At 61.8% G+C, this 19,952-nt stretch overlaps 2 protein-coding genes across 2 annotated transcripts in view; both read left to right on the forward strand.

The window, feature by feature from the left end:
• Positions 1–425: 425 nt before the first annotated feature.
• On the forward strand, positions 426–13,865 carry SEZ6 (seizure related 6 homolog; the record flags this gene model as incomplete). The annotated part of the gene is made up of 17 exons (XM_083874972.1): positions 426–489; positions 7,944–8,513; positions 8,586–8,719; positions 9,597–9,789; positions 10,115–10,300; positions 10,376–10,544; positions 10,910–11,076; positions 11,159–11,353; positions 11,518–11,656; positions 11,739–11,935; positions 12,012–12,206; positions 12,286–12,477; positions 12,557–12,754; positions 12,851–12,889; positions 12,989–13,109; positions 13,190–13,292; positions 13,833–13,865. The coding sequence occupies 17 exons, from the start codon at positions 426–428 to the stop codon at positions 13,863–13,865; spliced, it is 2,895 nt and encodes a 964-aa protein (XP_083731098.1).
• A 1,673-nt stretch (positions 13,866–15,538) lies between these two features.
• PHF12 (PHD finger protein 12) overlaps positions 15,539–19,952 on the forward strand; it is a 32,139-nt gene continuing 27,725 nt past the window's right edge. Inside the window, exons 1-2 of the mRNA XM_083875216.1 lie at positions 15,539–15,754; positions 16,073–16,254. Coding sequence (XP_083731342.1) covers positions 15,689–15,754; positions 16,073–16,254 — 248 coding nt within the window. The 5' untranslated portion in view covers positions 15,539–15,688. The remainder of the gene's footprint in view (positions 15,755–16,072; positions 16,255–19,952) is intronic.

The following is a 19,952-nucleotide window of genomic DNA, read 5'->3' on the forward strand; positions in this document are numbered from 1 at the left end:
CTCCAGCTGCTTTTTTTTTTTTTTTATCAGGCGCCGCACTCGAAGAGTTACGGCGTGGGGGTGGGGTAGCAGGGAGGAGCCCCCCCCCCCCCAGCCTGCGGGATTGGAGGGCGCCTCGCTCGGAGAGTTACGGCGAGGGGTGGGAGGGGGAGGGCCCCCTCCCTTCGCCCCTGGAATTATCGAGCGCCTCACTCGGAGCATTACGGCCGCCCCCCCGCCCCGGCCCGGGGATTGGCGAGCGCCGCGCTCGGAGCATTACGGCGGGGGGAGGGGGGGGGAGGCGGGGAGAGCCCCCCCCGATCCCTGGATTGGTGTGCGCCGCGCTCGGAGCATTACGGCCCCCCCTCCTCCGCCGTCCCCGGTATCGGCGGGCGCCGCCGCCGCGCCCGCAGCGGAGCTGTCCGCGGTGCTGACCGCCGCCGGCCATGGGCCCGCCGCCCGCGCTGCTGCTGCCGCTCCTCGCCGCGCTGCTCCGCGCCCCGGCTCACGGTAAGCGCCGGCCGACACCCCGGCTCGTCCCCGCCGCGCACACCGACCGCCCTCCGGTACCGGCTGGCCTCAAGCCGCCTCCGTCGCCGTCAAACTTTGCCAACTCGTGTTCGCCCCCGCGGTGAGGAGGGGAGGCTCCCCGTTTTCTCTCGGTGAACCGAGAATCCCCCCCGTCTCCGTTATCCGCCCCACCGCCGCCCCCTCCGGGGACGCGCACGGCGCTTTGCAGCCGGGCTGGTGCAACGCCGCCCCCGGCAGGCTCCGGAGGCAGCCCCTCTCGCCGGTGTTATCGCCGCACCGGGGGCTGGGCAGGCACGGCGGGACCCGCTCCCGCGGTCACCGAGCCCTTCGAGCCACCCTCGGGCTGGCAATGCCGTGAGCCGGTCCCTCCGTGCGGTCCCCACTGCCGGCTGGGGGGCTCTGGGGTTATTTGGTTCTTTCCCCCGCTCTTCCCGGTTGGGGTGACCCCTCCAGCTCCGCGGGGGACACAGGGGACGAAGGGGTGGTGATTGCTGGTTTGCCAAGGAGAGCAGCCAACACCCAGCTCGGCTCCTTGTCTCTGCCACCCGCGGGGCACCGGCAGGCTCGATGCCTCGCGGCTCCGCTGCCCCAAAAGCAGGACTGGGGACCCTCCGAGGCTTGGGGAGACCTGTCAGGGATTGGGGTGCCCCGGAGCACTGTGGCCGTGCACGGGGCGATGGGCGGGTCGTGGTCCAGCCCCGCTGGCCCCGGTGGGATGCGGGATGTGGGCACCGGCTGCAGGCAGCAGCCGTGCGGGGAGTTACATAAACTCCCCATCTGGCAGCCGAGCCCAGCCGGGGAAGGGCGCCCTGGTCCTGCTCCCGCTGCTATTCCCAGCTCGCTCTGCCGCCTGGGGCTGCTGCCACAGCCTTCTTTCTTGGGAAAGGGAGTGGATGGGGACAGCAAGTGGGGCAATGACATGGCACCCCCATCTCCTGCCCTGCTTGGGGCGGGGGGGGGGGGGGGGGGACAGCAAAACTGGAATGGGGTGTCCATGTCGCTGGCTCTGTCCTGGGAGCAGGGCGCTGAGCAGGGCAGATTTCCCCCAAGGGAGGCTGGTGCTTACTGTGTCAGTTTAATGATTTCTAATGAGCAATTACCTCTAGTCAGTCCCCTAATTTCTGAATATCAATAAAGTTAATTAAACACTGCATGTGCATTTCCCAGAGTCTTAAAAGTAGGGATGCCCTGGGAGGTGCTGAGCTTTTCCCAGGGCTGGGACCCGTGGGGTCTAGTCCATCCTGTATCCCCTTATCATGTACTGAGAGCTGCCTGTGTGGTTCGTGCCTCAAGCTCCCCATCCTCCATCAGGCAGGGCTCCCAGGCAGCACCCGGGGTTCCATGCAGCATTGCTGTGCTCAGTGTCACTGTGGCCTTGACTTGGCATCCATGGGCTGGTGCATGATGGGGATGAGCCGTGGCTCTGAGGGACATGGGGTCAGGGAGCCTCGGACTCCTCATCCAGGCTGGGGAGCTTGGTGATGTGGTGGCAATGCAGGGTCTGAGCCTGTCTCTCTCCTGCCCCAGCTGTGGGGCACCACCAGCCCCTGGTGTCCACAGGGATTTGCCCCAGCAGAAAGTGGGGTCTGGACCCCACGGCACTGGTGCAGCTGAGGGGTACAGTGCCAGGCACAGCTCCATCAGCCTTGCCCCACTGCAGCCCCTCTCTCCAGCTCTCCAAAGCCATGGCAGGCCAGGCATTTCTTTGTGAGGGTCATCTTAGCCACGCTGGAGGGACCTCCTTGTAATTTGGGGTCCTGGCAGCCTGGGGCATTAGGAAGCAGCACAGGCTGTGGCAGGGGGCACAGGGCCTGGCTGTGACCCCATGAGCTGTGCCACAGCCAGATGCACTGTGCCCAGGGGGGTGATGTATTTGGGGGACACGGTGCCCCTGGGGCTGGGGGTGCTGGCTGGGGGTCTCAGTGTGAGGAGGGGGCTGGGGAGGGAGGCAGGCTCCAGTAATTAACAGCATGTGTGCTCGTGCCCTGCGTGCCTCGGAGGAGTTCGTCACCGCCACGCTGCCGTGCCGCCAGGCCAGGATTATCTGGATAATACTCTTAAGCCAGGGAGCGGGAGGGCAGGGCTGTCCCGCGGGGATGTGGGGCGCGGGCTGAGCCAACCCACCCCAGCATTGCCCGGGAGCCTGATTGCCGCAGGCATCGTCTGTGGGTTTGCAGCGGCGGGGATGGATTCAGCGCAGGGTGCTGTGTGCCAGCCAGGGCTGCCAGGCAGAGACAGAGCAGTGGGAATGTGGGGAAAAATGGGGTGCAAAGAAGCTTGGGCAAGGACACGAGAAGGGCACCCCCCCAGGCCTGGTTTGGAGCAGTGAAGAACCCCCCCTGTTCTGTGGTGCTGGTGGGACCCCCAGGCTGGCCCGGGGCTCCTGGGGCTGTCACTCCCCGTGCGCAGCCCCTGCTGGGGTGGGGGCTGTGGGCTGAGGCTGACCCTGACTGTGGGGTCCCCTGGGAACACCAACAGCCCCCAGGGGAGGCGGATGAAGTTGTGTCTCCAGCGGCTCTGACGGGAGAGGATAATTTCTCCTCCAATCAATTCTTTAAATGCGCACAATTGAAAGATTGCCTCTGAAAGCTGCCTATAACCAGGGAGGTAATGGATTCCCTCCAGTCGCAGGCAGGAGCTCGGGAGTGGCAGCATCCCTTCCTCCTGATGCCGGGGAGATGGGGACAAACAGAGGACCAGCACTGCTCCCACCATGAGCATCCTCGGGTGGGTGAAGGGGCTGCCTGGACCCCTCAGAAGCAGCTGCAGATGCCTCTATCTGCCTGGCTCGCTGCCAGCCTGCCCTATGCTGAGACCTGGCACCCCTCCTCACATCCTCCGAGGTGCCAGGGGGTCCCATTGGCCAAGGCTGGGGCTCTGCTCGGCCCCCAGCCTGCGGGAGAAGCGGCAGGAGCCAGCCCGCACGCTCGCTGTGCCAGTAGGAATTATTACATATATAATTTAAATGCAGTAACGAGCTGTGCTGAAGGGATCAAATATTAATCAGCTGCAAGAACGCTGCTCTGACCCTGTGAAAATGGAGAGAGGTGCTTGAAATGCCAGATCAGCCAGTGGTGGGCGATGAGCGAGGTGATGCTTGGACAGAGCAGGCTCTGGTGGTCCCCGATGCCCTGGGGGGGGTGGCAGCAAGGGGGAATGTTGGCTGTAAGATCAGCCCTCAGTGGCTTCCAGAACCAGATGGTTCATCCTCTAGGAAAAGCAGTGCTGGGCCAGGATGTGGGGCTGGCTGGAGGAGACAGAGTGCTGGGGGCAGCTGAAATGCTGGCTCTGGCAGGAGCAGGCGGCGATGGGAGGGAATGGTGTCTGCAGGAAGTATGACATGGCTGAGCAGCCCAACGCGGAGCCCGACAAGCAGCTCTCGCTCGCCTCCCGCAACCGATTTCAATTACTGTCTCTGGCAGTGGGCGGAGGGAAGGGGAGACAGGAGCTGGGTGGGCAGCGTGGCCCTGCTCACCCTGTCTGACTCCTGCCCACGCTGGGCAGGCACCCCCAGCACCCAGGGCTGTGTCCCGAGGGCTGGGTGCCCCTCTGCCACCCAGAGGGGTGAGCTCTGCTGGGTCCTGGGGGAGACCAGAGCTTGCACAGAGCCCCATGGGGGCCTGGCACCTACATCATGGCCCCTGTGGGGCGGCACACAGTGGGTGCTGCCCAGCAGTGGGGTATTCATCACAGGAAATCATGGGGGAGGGGCTGGAGGGGCTGATTTGGGTGCCGTCAGCCCAGGGAGGGAGGGGGGGACATGGCACCGCACAGCGCTTGGGTCTGAAATAGCAGCAGACACACAATTTATCACCGCTGCTGCCACGCAGGGAAATTGCTGTAGAAACCCATTAGCTCCGCAGGGAGAATGGGGAAGGGGGATTACACGGGCTGTGGGTGGCGAGGAGGGGACAAGGGCACCAATGGCACCCGGCAGGTGGGAAGGGAGGAAAGCCCCGGGGACGGGCACACAGCTGCCCGCGGGGCTCTGCCCCGTGCCCGCCCGGTGTCGGCGGTGCTCGGTGTGTCAGCCGGCGCCCGGCCGCCGCGATGCTCCAGGGAACCGGTTGCGGTGATGTGACATGTGTCAGCGGGTAAATGACTGTTCAATTCAAGGAGAATTGCAAAACATACAAGGTCAAACGCTTCCCCGCCAGCGCTGCCATGAATATTAAAGCCGAACTCCTCTGATAGCTGCCAGGGCTGGCGGCCGCAGTCACCAGCAGTGTCCCCGGGCACCAGGGCAGCCCCTTGGGTCCCTGCTCCAGCTGCTCTAACAGTCTCAGCGTGGCCGTGGGCATCTGGGGTCACTGCTGGTGCCAGCGTGGAGGTGGCCATGGGGTGGCAGGACATGGATGCCAGTATAGGTGCCAGCTCGCCATGCCAGGTGCCAGTGGTTTGTCTGTGGTGACAGCTGGGTGACAGAGGAGCTGGCTGCACAGCCCTGCCCGTGCCCACCTGGCCCTGCCTTCACCCTCACACCATCTGTGCGCTCCTGCCTGTGCACGCCCACCCCCGCCTGCATCCGCCCACCCCCGCCCGCCTGCATCCCGACAATGCCTGAATTCCCAGACTGCCTACACCTGCCCACCCACCCGCTGCACCCACCTGTATTCCCTGCCTGCTCCTGCCCACGCTGCCTTCACACCTGGAAACAAGCCCTGCTCCCTGCCTGCCGTCCTCAGAGCCACCAGGGCAGGGGGCAGGTGGGGATCTGGCATCAGGATGTGATGGTGGTGTGTTCCCTCTCCTGTTCCTGTTATGGAGGCTGGGCTGGCTCAGGGGGCTGGAGGCCGTGGGACAGGCAGGCTGTGGGTGGGGGATCGTGGCGTCGGCTGCCTGACAGCTCATTCATCACAGCTGCTGGCCCTGGCCATGGGGGCAAAGGCAGATTGGATTTTAAATTAGAAAATAAACCTAGAATCTTGCAAAGCCCAGCCTCTGCCCTCACCTTGGGCCAGGCACCCGCCTGCCTGCACGTCCCCGCCTGCCCCCTCCTACAGATGAGGAAACTGAGGCACGGAACACCGCTGTGATGCTCCTGGGGCCACCGAGGGCCCTGCCCCGTCCCCTCCCTAAGCCGGGCACTCTGTTATTGCTTTCTTGGCGGGCAGCATCGATCGGTGCTCCCTGGGCGGCCGCGTGCCGCCTTATTTATTTATTTGTGACAGCAGGCAGCATCGATTCCCGCCGGGGGCGCCTCCGCCCGCCACAGCCGGATTAGTCTCTGGCATCTCCCGGCTGCTGTTAATAAACTCCCACCCGACAAAGCCAATGGGAGGGATTAGGGCCCCGTCCCGGCTGTGACTATGGCCAGCATGCCGAGGGACCCCAACAGGCACAAGGCTACTGGGGATTTACAGCCCCTTTGCCCACCCCGAGTTCAGTGGGGTCACTGCTGGGTGTCAGGGACTGGAGGGGTGTGTGCTGGGTAGCCAGTCCCACGTCAGCAGTCCCTGGTCACCTTGGGGACATGGGAGGGACATAGCTGTGGCACTGGAGATAAGCTGCTTAGGGACATCTGTGGAGGTGGAGGATCTCGTAGTGTAGTGTAGCACGGGGCGTGGGTGGCAACAACTGGGCACCCACTGCCTCCCACAGTGTCCTGAGCATCCTGCATCCCCAGAGGGTCAAGAGTGTCCCCAGTCCCAAACATCCCCTGGTGCCAAGAGCATCCTGTGGTACCCAGAGCACCACACAGAGCCCAGGGCAGTGCCTGGTGCCAAGACAGTGCCCAGCCCAGGGTGCTCAGTATCCAGATGGGGCCTGTTGTAGGATCCTTGTGAGGCCTGGCCTTAGCCAGTACCTCCATAGGGAACACTGTGCCCCCCAGCACCCCCAGCAGGTGAGATACTCATGGACAGGAGTGTCCAGGAGGTTGGGTGGGCATCTCTAGCCCAGCCTTCACCACACAGGGCAGTGGTGGTGGTGCAGGGCCCAGCCCTGAGCACTAATCTGCTATTAAAGCCTAACAGAGATTTTGGCGCCCTTCAGTATAAACTCATTAACTTTTATGTTCTAATAAATGCATCCTATTAAAATATAATTCTGGCCTTGCTGGGGGGCAAGTAAACCTCTCGGAGCTGATGCGGGCAGGTGTCCCTGCTGTGCCTCTGTGACCAGAGCATCATCCTTGTCCCAGTGCGATGGCAGGGGACAGGGGGTGGGTAGCAGTGGTGTGAGGACGCCTGCCAGCACCCAGCAGCTCCCCACTACACTGCACACCCAAGATAATGTCTCTTAATAGTCCCTTAAAAGCAGCAGTCGCGGAGTAATTAATCTTCACGGGGCCCTGCCCTGCTACGGATAGGGATAATTACCCGGTAATTGGCAGTATCGTGTCATCAGTGCCTGTGCACGGCAGCAAGACGTGCCCACGCGCTACCGTGGCCCCACACCGGGGCCTCGGAGGGATGCTGAGTGTCACCATGGCATCCCCTCTGCCGTGGCACTGAGCTGTGCCCAGCAGGAGAAGGGACAGTGCTGTGCTGTGCCGGATCCAGGAGCGGGAGATGCTGGGTGACTCATTAGGGCTGATTAAATTCTCTTTTATTTTTGGTCTAAAGGCCGTAAGCTGCTGGGCTGAGCATGCTGGGGATTTGTTCAGGGACTAATGCCTGAGAGGGACACGGGGCTGTGACAGGGGAATCCCAGTGGTTGTGGGTGGGAGAGGGGGGAGCATCGATGGGGTAGGGGGTTCCCTACAGACTCACTGCTCAGGGACAGCCTGGCTGGAAAGATGCTGAGCTCTCTGGCAGCCTGGAGAAGGGTCCAAGTGTCCAGGCTCTCATGACATTCCTGGCATAGCTGGTCATGGCAGTCATGGTAATCACCTGCATGTCTGCACACTGGGAATATCCAGTCCCGGGAGAACCTTGGCACGGGATGGCACCACCTCTGCGGTGAAAGATAATCTGTGATCAGGGACACCCAATCCCAGGGCTGTCCCCATCCAGGCTGGCTCACAGGAGGAGTGGGCACCCCTTCATGTGGTACGAGCTGCAGATGTGGATTAATTAGCCAGGGCTTCATTACCAGGGCTGCCCCGGTGAAGGGTGTGCTGGGGAGAGGGTGTCACATCCCGCTGCATGAGGCCGATGCACTTGTTTGCCATCCTGGTTTTGGGGAAATATTGGTGTGCAGGAAAGTGTTAGTCCTTGGAGCAGCACTGGCCTGTGGTGCAGGGTTGGTCCATGGGAATGGGGGTCCCCAGTGCAGCACAGGTCTGTGGCACTGCACCAGCATCACTCCCCAGAGCTGCATCCATACCTGATACAGCACCAGTCCATGTCCAGGCACTGGTCCCAAGTGACACTGAGGACACCGTGCTGAAGCATCACTCCCTGGTGCATCACCCACCCTGCTCCCTGCCAGTCCCCAACACAGCATCAGCCCACAGGTCCCCAGCATCCCACACTCTTTCCTCCTTCCAGGCTTCAACGGGCTGGCGAGGAAGACCGGGGAGAGCGCTGAGGTGGAGCCGACGGCGCTGCCCACGCCGGCGGAGCGGGAGGCGGAGGCTCGCTTTGTGAGCACGGCGCCCACGCTCAAGATCCTCAACCACCACCCGCTGCTGGAGGACCTGCTGCACGAAGCCTTCCTGAAGAAGGACTACCTGGCCCAGGCGCCATTCCTGCCTGGTGGCGCCGGCCCCCTCCTCCCTGCTGGTGCCCTCCAGCCGGCCCCCGGCCCCCCAGAGCCCGAGCCCTCACCCCGCACCCCCGCCCTGCCCCGGCCCGCCTTCCCCACTGACCCGCTGACCACGCCAGCAGGGCGCCCCGGGCCATGGGGGGAGGCGTGGGGGGCTGTGCCAGGTGCAGACCCCTCGTGGTCCCCCTCTGGGGTGCCAGAATCAAGCACTGCATCCCCCAGCCAGGCACCCACCACGGCCAGCGCGTCCCTGGGACCCCGTACCGTGGCCACCGTGGTGCCTGGGGATGAGGAGGGGACCACCACCACCTCCACCATCACCACCACCACTGTCACCACACTGCAGGGGCCAGGTGAGTGCCAGGGAGGGAGTCAGGCAGAGCTGAGGTGAAGTGGGGCTGAGCTGGGGTCTCTTCTGTCACCAGCTCCTTGCAACCGGTCGCTGGCGGGTCCCGAGGGCTGGCTGGTGTCCCCAGAGCCAAGTGGTGTCCCCTATGATGGCAGCCTGGACTGCACCTACACCATCTCTGTTTACCCTGGCTATGGTGTGGAGCTCAAGGTGAGCTGAGGGCTGAGGGTGGGACAGGGTGCCAAGTGCCTGCAGACAAGTGTGGCATGTCCCTTGCTCTGTGCCATGGCTGTGTGTCTGTGCAGAGTGCAGCAAACACATGGTCTTGTCCCTGTCCCTGTCCCCATTCCTGTGACCCTAAGCTAAGAGAGCTGGCTCAGGGCACTGCCTACCCTCAGCCCCAGCAGAGGGATGTGGGTACATGAGCTGGTGGGATGTCCCAGGATGCTCTGTGCCCACCAGCTGCTATGGCTGGCACCCATCACAAAGAAGTGCTGAGAGATTTAATTAACGAAGAAGGTGTGAGCAGTGCCAGCAGGTGCCGTGCTGTGCTGCAGGGCCAGGAGCACCCAGCACCCATCTGCCAGGAGCAGAGGCTGACAGCACATCCTGCTGTGCTGAGGCCCTGTGTGGCTCCTGTCAGTGGCACACAGCCATGTATCCCCATCCCTGCTGAAGCCACCACAGGGCAGCGCCGTGGCTTGTGGAAAACCAGTGGTGAGCCAGAGGCAGCATCTCCACCACGAGCCCTGCTCCAGCCCACACTCACCAGTGCTGCTGCTCCTCACCATGCAGCATGGCTTAATTAGCATCATTAATAGCAAATTGCTCCAGAGGGCAAGGCTGGCTGATTTCAAGGCTGCCAGCGTGGGCCTGGCTGTGCTGTGGTGCTCTGGCAGAGCTGCTGGCTGGGCCCTGCTGCTCTTGGCGTGGGGGATGATTTATGGCACTGCTAACCATGTTTGAAAGGTGCTGCCCTGCACAGACAAGCTCCAGTGGGCTATTGACCACAGAGAAGCCACTCAAGGACCAGCTCCGAGCCAGGTGCCGGGTGATGCTGCGGTGGTGACACTTGTGTCCCCTGCAGGTAGAGAACATCAGCCTGGCAGAAGGGGAGACGCTGACAGTGGAGAGTGCAGGAGGCCTGGAGCCCAACCTCCTGGCCAACGAGTCCTTCCTGCTGCGGGGCCAGGTCATCCGCAGCCCAGCCAACCTCCTCACCCTCCGTTTCCAGAGCCCCCGGCCCCCCAGCCCTGGCTCCTACCACTTTCACTACCAAGGTATGGGGCCCAGACCCCTCTGTACCCTCTGGGAACTTCCCTGCCAGCGTGGTGCTAATTTGGGTCATCGCCTAATTTGGACGATGCACCAGGAGTTTGTCTGTGTTTTAAATGGACACTGACTGGGTGAGGAACGCTCATGGAGAGCTAATTTGCCTTAGCAATCATGGATTCATTTAGCATAATTCTCGGCAGCTGTAGGCACTGTGTCACTCAAGCCTTGCCACACTCAGGCATTTCCAGGTGTCTGGGGAGGCAGTTTCTGGGTTCTGGGGCAGGGGATCCATTGCTCCTCAGCCTTGGTGACACCACCACCTGCCCCCAGCCTATCTGCTGAGCTGCCCCTTCCCGGCACGGCCGGCTTTCGGGGAGGTCTCTGTCAGCAGCCTGCACCCTGGTGGGGACGCCCGTTTCCGCTGCTCCACGGGGTACCAACTGCAGGGGCCCCGCCGGCTGGTCTGCCGCAACGCCACCAGCCCCTTCTGGAGCGCCCGCGAGCCCCTCTGTCTCGGTAAGCACAGGCAACAAGGGGACACGGGACAGCTGGGCATGGCACGGTCACCCACTGACGGTCCCTCTCCCACAGCGGCGTGTGGCGGGGTGGTCCGGAACGCCACCGTGGGACGCATTGTCTCGCCGGGCTTTCCCGGGAACTACAGCAACAACCTGACATGCCACTGGCTGCTGGAAGCGCCGGATGGCCACCGCCTGCACCTCCACTTTGAAAAGGTGTCACTGGCAGAGGATGATGACAGGTTTGGCTCTGGAGCAAACTAGAGGGGGGCTAGGGGTGTGGGGACTCCTGGGGCAGCCCCTCATAGGGCCATGTTCAAGGATGAGTGCTCTTGGCTATATCCAAGGATGGGATCTGCCATGGATGGGTGCCATTAGTCATATTTGAAGATGGATGTTGCTCACCATGGCCAAATGCGGCTACCTTTGGCCATTAGCTGTGGCCAAGGAGAGGTGTTGTTGGCCATGTCCAAGGAAGATAACCTCTGCCCATGCCCAAGAATGGATGGAAATGGCTGGGGTTGGAGGCTACCATCCATGCCCAAGCACAGCTGCTGTTGGCCATGGTCAGTCAGCACTGCACCCTGCCCTTGTCATGCCTTGGCAGGCTCATCATCCGCAACGGCAACAACGTGGAGGCACCACCTGTGTACGACTCCTACGAGGTGGAGTACCTGCCCATCGAGGGGCTGCTCAGCACCGGGCGCCACTTCTTCGTGGAGCTCACCACCGACAGCAGCGGGGCCGCCGCGGGCATGGCGCTGCGCTATGAGGGTACGGGGCTGAGGGCGTACGGGTGACCCAAACATCCCCGTGCCCACCTGGCCCCTGCAGACCTTTGCCCCTGTGCCCGCAGCCTTTGAGCAGGGCCATTGCTATGAGCCCTTCGTCAAGTACGGGAACTTCACGGCCAGCGATCCCCGGTACCCCGTGGGCACCACGGTGGAGTTCAGCTGCGACCCTGGCTACACGCTGGAGCAGGGCTCCACCATCATCGAGTGTGTGGACCCCAGTGACCCACAGTGGAATGAGACAGAACCAGCGTGCCGTGGTGGGTGCTGGTGCTGGAGGGTGCTGGGGGTTGCCGTGGATGGGGCATGAGAGATATGGCAGCCACTGTGCTGTTTGTGATGGAGCTGAGGGACATGGTGGGTGCTGGAGTGGGTGCTGTGGTGGGTGCCCCAGGGCAGTGCCAAGCCTGGTGTGTGCCCACAGCGGTGTGCAGCGGGGAGCTGACGGACACAGCTGGAGTGGTGCTGTCACCCAACTGGCCAGAGGCGTACGGCAAGGGCCAGGACTGCATCTGGGGGCTGCACGTGGAGGAGGACAAGCGCATCATGCTGGACGTCCGCGTGTGAGTGTTGGGGTGGGCCGGGATGGGGATGGTGGGATGGCAGATCTGTGCACTCTCTGCCCTCATGGCCCCACTGCCTCAGGCTGCGGCTGGGCTCGGGGGACATGCTGACCTTCTATGATGGGGATGACCTGACGGCACGCATCCTGGGCCAGTACACGGGCGCCCGCGGCCGCTTCAAGCTCTACGCATCCACTGCTGATGTCACCGTCCAGTTCCAGTCCGACCCTGGTGCCGGTGCCTTTGCCTATCGGCAGGGCTTTGTCATCCACTTCTCCGGTGAGCCCCATGGTGGGACAGTGTCCTTGGTGTCTGCAGTGTCCCCACTGCCCTGCTCAGCCTTCCGTGCCCACAGAGGTCCCCCGGAATGACACCTGCCCCGAGCTGCCGGACATCGCCAATGGCTGGAAGACTTCCTCACAGCCGGAGCTTCTCCATGGCACTGTGGTCACCTTCCATTGCTACCCCGGCTTCCAGCTGATGGGCACTGACCTCCTGATGTGTCACTGGGACCTGACGTGGAGTGGTGACCTGCCCTCCTGCGAGCGGGGTGAGTGGTGCCCACCAGTGACTCCCTGCCCTGCGGTGTATCCCCAGCCACCATCACCACTGGTCACTCCTGCCTGCAGTGACAACCTGCCGGGACCCTGGGGATGCTGAGCACAGCCGCAGGGTGGTCTCCAACCCTAAATTCCCGGTGGGAGCCACCGTGCAGTACGTCTGTGACAAGGGCTATGTCCTGGCGGGCGCCGGGACTCTCACCTGCCATGACCGCGCTGCGGGGGGACCCAAGTGGAGTGACCGCCTCCCCAAGTGCATCCGTGAGTTGGGCATCCCCTCCCTGGGCATATCCCCCAAGCCGACGGCGAGCGCTGACGCGGCCTAACCACTGCCTCGCAGCGGAGACGTACGAGCCCTGCCACAACCCCGGCGTGCCGGCGGGCGGGCGGCAGAACCCGGAGCGGCGGCTGTACCCCGCGGGAGCCACCCTACACTTCTCCTGCACCGCCGGCCGGGCGCTGCTGGGCGAGAGCAGCCTGCGCTGCCTGCCCGGGCACCCCTCGCGCTGGAGCGGCTCCCCTCCCATCTGCAAGGCGGGTGAGACGAGCACTCCCCACCCCAGCACCCCGCCGGCACTGCTCAGCATCACACTTCTCACCCCTGGTGTTGGTTTCTTTCTTCCGCCTCATCCAGCCTCCTACGATGAGTTTTACAGCAACCGCAACCTGGATGGTAAGGGTTGGGTTTGTTGGGGTGCCAGAGCCTGGAGGGGCACCCAGGGTGAGCCCAGTGTGGGGTGTCCCGTGGGTGAGCCCCAACTCTCCCGGACAGCTGTGGCCAAGGCCGTGCCCTCGGGGACAACGCTGGAGGGCACCAACGTTGCCATCGCTGTCTTCCTGCCCGTGCTGGTGGTGGCCCTGCTCATCGGGGGCATTTATCTCTATTTCTCCAAGTGAGTGGCCCGCTGGCCCCTGTCACCCCATGGGGCCCCATGGCCCCCCACTGCCCACTGCAGCTGTCCTTTCCCCACAGGCTCCAGGGGAAGCCAGCCCTGCAGCTGCCCCTTGCTGGCTCCCACCCCTACGACCATATCACCGTGGAGTCGGCTTTTGACAATCCCACCTATGAGACAGGAGTAAGTACCGGCCCCCACACCCCCCATCTGGGGCTGGCCACCCTGGGGACCCTGCATTGCATGGGCCACCTGTGCCAGGGGCTGTGCATGGGCTGGGACAGGAGTGGGATGGGCTCATGTGTTCCAGGAACCGTGCATTAGATAGGACATCCATCCAGGCACAAACAGAGGGGATGGGACATGCACCCAGTGATCACCCATGGGATGATGTGTCTGTCCAGGGGCTGTTCACAGGATGGACATCCAGTTAGGGACCAAGCACAGGACAGAACATCAATCCAGGGACCACATGTGGGATGGGATATCCATCTAGGCACCACACATTAGTTCAGACAGCCATCCAGGGACCACACACACCACCTAGGATATCCATCCAAGGACCATGATGGACACTGATCCAGGACCCCTGTATGGGATGGCACACACATCCCCAGGGCCCTCTGTAGTATGGGATGTGCCCCCAGGTCATTATGGGATGGGAGATGCCCTATCCCTGTCCCAGGCACCCCATTGCACTGCCGAGTGTCCAACCCCTTGCAGTCTGTTTTCTTTGCAGGACACGAGGGAATATGAGGTGTCCATCTAGGTGTGGGCAGCGTGGAGCTGGGCGCTGCCGCCACCCCTCCCGGGCCCCCCCGTGCCCGCCAGCCCCTGGCACGGGCTGGGAACACCTCTCCCAAGGAGACTCAAGCCAAGCGCTTGGCAGGACCCACCAGGGCACCGGCCACCCCCCTGCCACCCCCAATCCACCCGGACCCCCGTGGGGTCTGCCCGAGCCCCACTGCCACCCAGCCCCAGCACTGGGCTCATGAGAGGCTGAGCCAGTGGGGGTCCCTGGACCCCATCCTGCCCCCCCGGCCCCCGAGCCAGCGAGGGTCCCTGGACCCCACTCCGCCCTTCGGGCTCCATCCCTCCCCCCAGACCCCCGCAGGGGGAGAACAGCAGTCCCCACAGTCCCTGCGACGAGAAGTGACACAGGCGGGGGGAGCAGCGCTGTGGGGACCCCCAGGTAAGGACAGGGCTCCCCGGGGCTGCAGCGGGGAGGGGACAAAGCGCATGGGGGGTGGGCGAGGGGCTCGGGTGGCCATGTGGGTGCCGCTCCCGCCCTCGCCCTCCGCCCAGCACAGGGCTGGTCCCCCCGCAACCCTGTGTCTCCCACCGCCGCCACGCAGGGACGCGTCCCTCCCGTGCCCCCAGCATGCTGCGTGTCCCCCCGGCCCCCGCTTGCTTCGCCCTCCCCGGGGGGTCCCTTCCGCCACCAGCGTGTCCCCCTTGCCCGTCCCGGCGCCCCAGCGCGGCCAGACCCGGAGTGACGGGGCGGGGGGGGGCACCGGGCATGGCTCTGCCCCCTCCCCACCGCCGCGTCCTGCCCGGGCTGGTGACCCCGGCCCCCGCCGCCCCCTCGATCTGGAGGGGACACCGCCCCCCTCCCCATCTTTTGGTTGTTTCATTAATAAAAACTGGTGTTTTAGAAGAAGCGATGGCGTCTTCCTCAGCGGGGCTGGGCAGCTTGGAATGGGGATACACCCACACACACCCCGCCAAGGGTGGACCTCGAGCCCAGCTCACCGCGACCCCGATCCCGACGCCCACGCCCTCCCCTCCCGTGCACTCGGGGGGTGCACTGCCGCTTTAAGAGGCGTGGCCTCTGCCCTGTTGACGTCACAAACAGAGACCGCGCCCCCGCCACCCCGGCGCGCCGCGCGCCGCGCGCCCCCTGCCGACGCGCGCGTGCCCCGCCGCCCCGCCCCGCGTCATTACGTCACTGACGTCCCCGCTACCCCGCCCGCTCCCTGGAACGTGACGGCCGCCACGCGCCTGCGCGAGAAGAGGGCGGTGAAGGGGCGGGGCCAATCGGTGCAGGGGCGGGGCTGGGCGGAGTTGCGCGGGGCGGTGCTTCGCGCAGGCGCGGTGGGTCGGCGTGCGTCCCGCCGCCCCCCCGCCGCCGCCGCCGCCGCCGCGCCAGGTCCGCGCGCGGGCGGCGGCGCGGAGCGCGCATGCGCGCGCGGCGGGCGGGGCGGGGGCGCGGAGTGCGCTTGCGCGCGGGGCTCGGAGCGTCGGCGCCGCCTGTGCGCGGGGCGTGCGCGGTGCGTGAGCGGCCGCGGCGGGCGCGGGGCCGCCGCCCCCTCCCTCCCTCACCCACCCACCCCCTGCGCGGCAATGGCAGCGGGCGTCGGGCCCCCCGCGGCCGCCCCCGGGCACGGCTGGAGGAGGAGGAGGACGACGCGCAAGCCGCAGCGGCCCGTGGGATAGGCCCCGCCGCCCGCCCGCCCCCGCCGCGCCGCGCCCCCCCCCCGCCGCCTCGACGCGGAGCCGCCGCTGAGGGGCCGCCGCACGTCCCCGCCTCGCTCCCTCTCGCCGGGGGGGGCTCTCGGGGCCGCTCCTGGGCTGGATGAATGTGGGAGAAGATGGAGACCAAGACGATCGTCTACGACCTGGACACCTCCGGGGGGCTGATGGAGGTGAGGCCCGGGACGCGGCGGGGGGGGCCTGACCGGGGAGGCAGTGGGGCTGCAAGATGGCGAGGGAACCCCCCCACCCCGGAGCCCCGTGGCCTTACAAGGAAGTGCGGAGGGACGGAGGCAGCTCGCCCGGCCCCCGGAGAGGCCCTGCCGGACACGGGGCGGGCGGGGCGGGCTCGGCCGGGGCTCTGTCCCCCCCCCGATCCCCTCCCGGAGGGCCCGGGGCCGCTGTCCCCCCGGCGGGCACGGGGAGAAGGGCGCTGGGTCAGGGTCCGTGCAGCCCCTCAGAGCCCGCTCTGTCTGTGTGTGCATGTGCAGCAAATCCAGGCCCTCCTGGCTCCCCCCAAGAGCGAAGATGGGGAGAAGAAGAGCAGGAGGCCCGAGAAGGAGCCCAGGCGAAGTGGCAGGGCCACTAACCACGATAGCTGCGATAGCTGCAAGGAAGGAGGGGATCTGCTGTGCTGCGATCACTGCCCCGCCGCTTTCCACCTCCAGTGCTGGTAAGGCTTGGCGCTCTCTCTCTCCGGATCTGCCCAGAGCACCTTCCCTCCGGCCGCTCCCGCTTCCCGTTAGGTCCCGGGGAGGGGGGACGTGGGGCCGGCTGGAGCAGACAGGGATAAAAAAGGAGGTGCAAACCCCCCTTGAGTCCATCCCTCCTGAGACTAATCCACAGCGGCCGAGCTAAACCCTCCCCTGGCTGCTTTCTGGAGGGTTGGGGGTCCACCCTCCTCCTTTCTTTTTGTGCTGAGCAGCGGGTGAAAGGCCTGGAGGAGGAGCGAGGCCGCTGGCTGCGCGGCCTGGCTGCCTTGGTGCTGCCCCTGCCCGGCCTTCCGCCCCCCCAGCGGGAAACTTCCCCACCTCACTCCCTCTCCAGGGGTGCCTGGCTTGGGGGGGACCCTCCGGAGGGCCCTGGCTGGAGAGGGGGAAGCCCTGGTGGCGTCTCTGCGCCAGGCCTGACGTTCCCAGCGCTTCCGTGCTACTGCAGCTGCTGGGAATAATGGAGGTTGCTGTCTCTGTGTCTCCCTGCCTCACTGTTTACAATATGGCGACCTTCCTTTAAATTATATTTTTATTCTCAGCGCCATTTTGGCTGCATATATGACTTCCAAACCCTCGCAGCGTTCCCCACAGTATCTTAAACGTGAAAATACCTTCCCCGTGGAAATCCAGGCCTCCAGACTTTAACGTTGGCCGGGTTTATTCCTTTCCCTCCTTTTTTCCTCCCCTTCCTCCTTGCTCTCCCGACCTGCTTGTCTCATCCGTGGGGGTGTCTGCTGCTGGGTGCTCTTGATGGGAGTTGTGTGGCTTTGTTGATAAAGGCAGAGCTTTCTGCATGAAAATCTGGCTGCCGGCTGGGAATCGAGGTGCGTGGGGAAGCGGTGGCAGAGCTGGAGGTGCTGGAGGCTGCAGCAGGATGGGCTCTTGCCGCCTTCCCTCGCAGCTTCCCAAGCTCTCCTGGCACAAAGCGACGCCGTGCCAAAAGCTCCTCAACTTTGTGCCCCGAAGTTTTTCCCTTTTTCTGCACCCGGAGCTTGGATGCATCCGAGGCTGCTTTGCCAAAATCCCCCCTTTCAACAGTTGACACAGGCGGGCGGTTTGTGTTAAATTAGCACAGCCAGAGTGGATAATGGAGTGGAGGAGGGAGCGGGGCAAGTCAAACAGCTGGAGCTTGGGAGTACAGAGTATTCTTCCTTAGGGGAGATTTTTTAACCACATTCCTTTCTCTCTTTCATGCTTTGGAGCTTTGTTTGCCACCCTGTTACAGCTGTCTCCTCTGCGCTTTTTTTCCCCTCCCTCTGTTGTGTTTTTTTGTTGCTTTTTTTTTTTTCCCTCTTCTTTTTTTGCCTTTTTCTGATTTTCATTTGCTTGCTGGCTATTCTGCATTTCTATGCTAATTGAGGGTCTCAGAACACTTATTAAACTGGTTGCTGATAGCAGGGAAGCCGAGAGTGCGGCCACAGTTGTGTAGGGAGTGTCCCGTTAGCAGCCTGTAGCCAGGCAAACCCGACAATGCTGTAGCATGCAGCCATGACATCATCCCTCCTACCCTGAGGAAGTGCTACTGGTGGTAGTGCAGATCCTCTAATATTTACTAGGAGGATAGTAATTATCATTCTTTTTCATCCAGTGTCCTTGATGAGCTTTAATTTAAGGGTGGTTTTTTCCCTTCTGCCGGGCGTAGTTGCTTTCGGATGCAGCCGAACACATCCTGAGTGTTCCCTTAGTGAGCCTGGAGGGATGGCTGTAACTTCACATTTTGGAATGGAAGAGCTGTGCCTAAGGCTGTCGAGTGTCCTGCTTGACTCTGAATCCTAGTTAAGTCTCACCATAAATGAGACCACTTTGTGCATGCCTGAATTTCATGGCTTAACGTGATGATGTTTTTGTAGTTAGGAGTGGGAAACAACCAGGTAAATCAGATACCTGTAAAGCTTTTGCTGTACCTAAGTTAGTTGCATTGTAATTGCATAAAAATTATATTAAAATATTATATTAAATATATATATATATATATATATCTTTGGCTAATCTAGTCACTCTTCAGAACAGGAATGAAAGAGCAATTCTAAATACTGTCTTTCACTCCATTTGTTGCCTTTACTGGCGTTTCTCAAGCAATCCCTTTGACAGTAGCCCAGACCGTGCTGTGGGAGGTGACACAGTGTGGAAAGGCTTTGTCTGAAGGCCTCCAGCTTGGGCCTGGTTCTGCCTCTTTCCTCCTGGACCTTTGTTGGACCCTTGGCTATGGCCTTTAGGTGACCTAGGTTGTCTCAAAGGGATGCTCAGGTTTTGTTTTCTTGTCTTCCCTTTACCTCCTGCATTTTGCTTAAAGTAAACTTCCGTTCTGGATATAAACTGAGGCATAAAGGCAGCACTTGCAACTTCCTTTCTGCCTCCTTTTTTTATTTAAAGCATAGCAGCTGTAATGCAAGGCTTGATTTAAGTCACTTGAATAGCACTGCTGGGGCACTCTTAACTGATTTGTGTTGACACCTTACCTGTTCTCTGAATATTTATTGTAAGCTTTGGTACTAGGTTGAATTTATTATCAGTATAGCATAACAAAAATGAAAAAGTAGCTTTTAATTGATCTGTGGTTTGTGATCAGTTGATTACAGCTGTATGGGAGAGGCCATAATGTAAAAGAACAGGATTTTCAGGGGTATGATTGGCACAAGTCATGCAGTCAGCTGGAGACAAACCCAGCTCAGCTTCCAGGAACTCCTATTGCTCCTTCCTGTGTAGAGAAGTTCTTCTGTATCAAGTTGTTTAAGCCTGTAGGGAGAAAGTTGGCTTTGCTAGGTAAGTGTGTGACCCTCAAACTTCAGCAGTTTGCCTTGACTTCAGTTTAGCACTTAAACCTGTTTTTGCTCTGCAGGAAACAGAAGGCACTTGGCCAAAACTCCCAAAACTTTCCAAGTCTGATAGTATTACACATCTGAGGTGGTAAATAACAAGTTTTGTTGGTACACCGTGGAACGACCGCTCTCCTGAATTATTGTGGGTGGAAGTGACTTCCCAATTCATCTGTTGGGGTGTCAGCTCTTTCACACAACTCTCTTTTGGAGTCACTAGTTCAGTGTAAAGCTGCTCTGGGTGCTCTGAGAGGCCATGGGTCCAGAGGATTCCAGCCCGGCTGCAGATAAACTGGCCTGGTGGGAGGGATACAGGAAAGTGTGAAATCCCTGCCAGATACTTAGTTTCAACATACTTGGATTAATATCACAGTCAGGTGACTCTCTTCATGTTTGAATTTACAGGGAGAGGTTTTTTAGGTCCCTAGTAATTCTTGAAAACAGGTCATGCTCTGAAGTTGGTGTTTGGTTCTGGTGTTTGCCCATAATCTGCTGCTTTGGCTAACGGTGCAGAGTGCATTTCCATCCTGATGTTCTGCCTTAGCCCAGGCCCTCAGGGATGGTGCACACTCCTTCTTTATGTGATTGAAAACCAATTTTCCAGTGCTACTTCTATTCTTTCCCATTTATATCCTCCTCCTGGCAATGTGATTGTTAGAATTCCCTGTGTTTTCTTGAGCTTGTAGTAAACTTGATTCACACTGAAGCGGGTTTGCAAAGTGACTGATGTTGCAAATTCATTATGAAGGATTAGAAAGATCCCCGGGAGAGGAAAAGTTTAGTTAACAAGCTGGGGGAGGGGAGTGACAACAGGAGGGAGAACCAACACAGAACAGTTTTGT

This window comes from Zosterops lateralis (genome assembly GCF_965231275.1).
Source record: "Zosterops lateralis genome assembly, chromosome: 19".
Classification (NCBI taxonomy): Eukaryota; Metazoa; Chordata; class Aves; order Passeriformes; family Zosteropidae; genus Zosterops; species Zosterops lateralis.